The sequence below is a fragment of the Arachis stenosperma genome, chromosome 2, assembly GCF_014773155.1.
Source record: "Arachis stenosperma cultivar V10309 chromosome 2, arast.V10309.gnm1.PFL2, whole genome shotgun sequence".
Classification (NCBI taxonomy): Eukaryota; Viridiplantae; Streptophyta; class Magnoliopsida; order Fabales; family Fabaceae; genus Arachis; species Arachis stenosperma.
Window position 1 is genome coordinate 106,629,474 of NC_080378.1, and position 4,487 is coordinate 106,633,960.

At 33.3% G+C, this 4,487-nt stretch overlaps 1 protein-coding gene across 2 annotated transcripts; it reads left to right on the forward strand.

The window, feature by feature from the left end:
- Nucleotides 1-273: 273 nt before the first annotated feature.
- LOC130963686 (uncharacterized) lies at nt 274-3,194 on the forward strand. 2 transcript variants are annotated; one of them, XM_057889786.1, is made up of 3 exons: nt 277-455; nt 724-782; nt 1,705-3,194. In XM_057889786.1, exon 3 carries the CDS (start codon nt 1,744-1,746, stop codon nt 2,776-2,778), a length of 1,035 nt encoding a protein of 344 aa, XP_057745769.1. In that variant the 5' UTR covers nt 277-455; nt 724-782; nt 1,705-1,743; the 3' UTR covers nt 2,779-3,194. The 2 variants fall into 2 exon arrangements, with proteins under 2 accessions (XP_057745768.1, XP_057745769.1); XM_057889785.1 differs by lacking the exon at nt 724-782 and having other exon boundaries at nt 274-455; nt 1,705-3,192.
- Nucleotides 3,195-4,487: the final 1,293 nt, after the last annotated feature.

Below are 4,487 nucleotides of genomic sequence, written 5' to 3' on the forward strand. Positions count from 1 at the left end.
TTTTAATGGCTAAATTTTTTAAAAAATTTATGATTAATTTAACAATAATTTTATAAGAATAATTTCCAGTAAAAATAAATAGATATAATTATCATGTATTTTTATTGAATTAGTTTTAAATTTTTTAAAAATTTAACTCTTAAGATATATTTAATATAAATAAAAAATTGTAAAAATAAAATAAAAATAAAATAAAACTTAAAAATATGTTTAAAATTTTTGACAATTTTCAAAAGAAAAAAAAAAGGAGAGAGAGTTTTTTCCACCCAACAGGCAACACACTCACGTTTGATGATTGATGATATATCGTTTTTCCGGTTCGTGCTTCGACCTCACGTGTCAGAGTCTGAAGCTTTCTATGATCATCGGATTCGAATGATTTTGGACACAATTCGCTTCCTCAAATCCTTCGATTGGCTCTGCTCACTGCTCAAACCCCAGTTCCCCTCATAAAGGTCACTTTCCATTTTCACCCTTTATTCTCTGTTTCCCCCTTCTATTTTCCCATTATTATGCTTCTTCATAGGTTGATACTTGATGCCAAACCTCTTATGTTGACCCTTTTATTGAATCTTTATATTTGAATGCTTTTTTTGCTTACCCTTTCTATGTTCCACTGCAAAAATCAATCAAAGTTTGGAACAAGTTTGCTGGATTTGTTTGTGCCTCTTTTGTGTGTGTGTATAAATGAATTGTTATTGATACTCTACCATTTTATGGTAGTGGGGAACTTGGAGTTTTGATTTGAAGTTGATGGATAAAGCTCTGATATTCCAACATTGGTATGAAAATTTGGTTATGATTAGAATCCTTGTTTGATTTTTTTACTATACTGTGGAAATTGTTTGCATTGTTTAGTCAAAATTACCATTAGGGTTTGATAATCTTATCATCTTAATTCCAGATTCCTGATGTTAGATGTAGATTCGAGAAATCTTAAGGAAATAAGTTTGTAATTTTACAGTCAGTAGTTACCTTTGTCTTTCTGATAGGCATTCAATCCAATACAAACAATTGCATTTTTTTTTACATATAGAAGAAAACCATAAAAGACAAAAGAAAATAAGCTTTTTGGAAAGATACTTCGCTATGAACTCCGACCAAGTTTCTAATGCGTTTTCCCAATAGTCCTATATGATTGTTAGGAATGAATGGCAAAATGTAAAACACAATAGAAGGAAAGATTGAAGCATACTGAAATTCAGTAAATTGAAAATTCTCCATTCTCATTTGGAAGACCCGTCCTTTGTATGCTATATTTAGCATTAGTGAATAGGACATGATCTGGCACCATGTATTAGTTGGAGTTTTGCATTCAAACAAGTGTAACTTCAATAATATGGTTTGAATTTTGATTGTGTAATTTGAAGATTTCGAGCCATAAGAATGAGAAATGTTGACTACTATATGTTAGGGACCATAATCATATAACTATCTCTTTCCTTGATGAAATTTTCCTTGGAGCTTTGAGTGCATAATCATAAGAACTGATATGGATTAAGGAATATTCAATGAATTAATGCATTAACTTGCAACATTGCCCCAGAAAATTGAGGTCTTATGATACATTTTTTCCATGTCTCTTTCAACAACAGTAATTTGCTTTTTGTTGTTGTGTTAGAAACTTGTATTATGATCTTAGAATATTATATATGCTTTTGTATGACACTGAGTTTATTAGTCTGTGATATCTTAATTTTATAGGCAAAAGGTCATAATCATTTGGATTTTCTGAAGTCAAGAATGAATATAGGAATGGCATCATTAACTCAAACTCATTATCAAATACACACATCAACTAACAGGAAGGAACATCATAGAAGCCTGATATTATTAAACTCTGGAAAAGCATTTCAACTCCAGGGACTTAGTTTTCCTCGTACTCGAATAAAAGAATCAAGCATATGCTGCACAAAGTTGACTCCGTGGGAGCCGTCACCTTTCACTTATGCTCCTACAGATAATCAGAGTGATAAGTTCTTGCCAAGTTCGGCCAATATATTTGAAACTCTTGATCCTAGTAAAACAGCTGAATCGATTACAGAAAATGCTGAAGCATCTGCAGAGACTGAGAATCACTCAGGCATGCAATTTCAGCTTTTCAAGTGGCCTATGTGGCTTCTAGGTCCTTCTATTCTCCTTGCAACCGGCATGGTGCCGACGTTATGGTTACCAATATCCTCAATCTTTCTTGGTCCCAATATAGCAAGCCTACTTTCCTTGGTTGGACTTGATTGCATCTTTAACCTCGGCGCAACCCTTTTTCTCCTCATGGCTGACTCTGTTTCACGTCCGAAGAATCCAATGCAAGAATGCAACAGCAAGGCACCCTTCAGCTACCGGTTCTGGAACATAGTTGCTACTCTAACCGGATTCATCATCCCAATGTTGCTGATGTTTGGATCTGATAAGGGCATTCTGCAGCCTCAACTTCCTCTCATCTCGTCGTTAGTTCTATTTGGACCTTATCTTCTTCTATTGTCAGTACAGGTTCTGACTGAGATACTGACTTGGCATTGGCAATCACCAGTCTGGCTCGTTACCCCGGTCATATACGAGTCCTACCGTGTTCTGCAGCTAATGAGGGGGTTGAAGCTCGGAGCCGAACTTGGTGTGCCGGCATGGATGATGCATACTATTAGGGGGCTGGTTTGCTGGTGGGTGCTAATTCTTGGTTTGCAGCTTATGAGGGTTGCTTGGTTTGCAGGTTTTAATGCTCGAGGCCGAAAGCAGCAATCGCCTTCGTCCAATACTTCGGCTGCTAATGGTGTTTACTGATTGCTGCAACATCAAATAACTAGAAAGAGACATTCTTATGGATTCAATAGATATGGTTTGAATTTTGTTATGATCTTATGGATGTTTTCAATCCTATGTGTAGTGATAGACTGATAGTGATACACATAAATATATAATAGCTAGTTAAACACATTAAATGCTTCTTAGATTCAATACAAGAGTATCCTTTTACAATTCTTTTTGCTGTTCTTGAGTTATCTCTTAAAGTTGTGAACAAACTGATGGATTTGTTTGCACAAAAAGCTTGTGATAATGGAATGTGAATCATAAAGAAAAACTGTGTAATCTTTTTCCTTTTTTTATTTATTTGCAGGTAACAGGATAAGTTATATATTGTTAATTACTTGTTATTTTGGCTCTTCTAGGTTCCAGCTCCAATATGTGACCATGATTTTATACTATGTATCTAGATTGAGCCTAGACATGAATTCCTTTTATCCTAAAAAATATGCTTTAGTTTTGTTGGTATCCTTGTCTTTTTATTTCTATAGCAAAATCCACATTCCTTGTGAAGTTGACCTGCTTTTGAATGTGTACTTTGATGAATTACACAATTATAGTAATGGACAAAGATTGAATTTTTTGAATTCCCTGTAAATGGAATGTTCATGATTTTTTAATGAATGAAATATGAAGTTGTTAATTTAAAATCGTTAAGAGTTACCAAACATTTATAAATTATAACAATTATTATATTTTCAAATGATGTAAACTTGCAAATATACCTCTCTTATGTTTAATACTGAACATTTAGAAAGTAAATTGCTGCTCATATTTTGTTTTTTTTTTTTTTTGGTAAATGTTGCTCATATCTTGTTTTTTTTTTCTTTTTGTTTCCCACGGTATCCCCCAACCCGACAGGTCAAGGACTAATCCGTCGCGGTACTGAGCTCCATTTAAGGGTTTGCCGCTGGCCAATGGGTTGCTGCATACACAAGGCGGGATTCGAACCCCCGACACTTGCTTAAGCGGACTAGTGAGCTAACCACTAGACCAACCCAACTTGGTTTTGCTCATATCTTGTTATTATTGAATTAAGTTACTCTTTTTTTTTTGGTGTCCAATTAAATTAAACTAATCTAATAGAACTTAAAAAATCAATTTGAAAAAAAAAATCTGTTTTTGTGTTTTTGGTCATCGGAAAAGAATTGTCTACATTTCTAAAACTTAGCATAGTATTCTATCGTGGAACATGTGGCCCAATTTAACAATACAAGCCCAATTATATTTGTGGATCATAAGGGTTTTGTTTTTTCTTATAATCACAAAGCTTTTTAGCTTTTATGTTAGAAGAATTTCATAGTGTGTATTTAGTTGAAAGTTCCTTTTCAAAACTCCTAAAAAATATTCTCAGAAATATCAAATATTACATTCAATTAAATCCTCTTCCCCCCAATTTCAAACTCATGTGAAAGGTGGGTTTGCCCATTATTTTCCTATGGGCTTATGGGAATGTTTTCAGTAAAATAAAATTACTGCTTTACCTTATTTATATAAACATAATTTACATAGTAACTTCAGTTACTCCTCTTCACTTTTAAGTTTTAATATTTTGTTAGCTTAGTTTTATGCTTGATGATGTGAGATTCTTATCATGTGATGCTTGGTTTCGTAACTCTTTTGAGTTTTCATCTAGCAATAAGAAAAAGAATTATTCTCTACTTTCAAACAATTTTAATATTTAAATT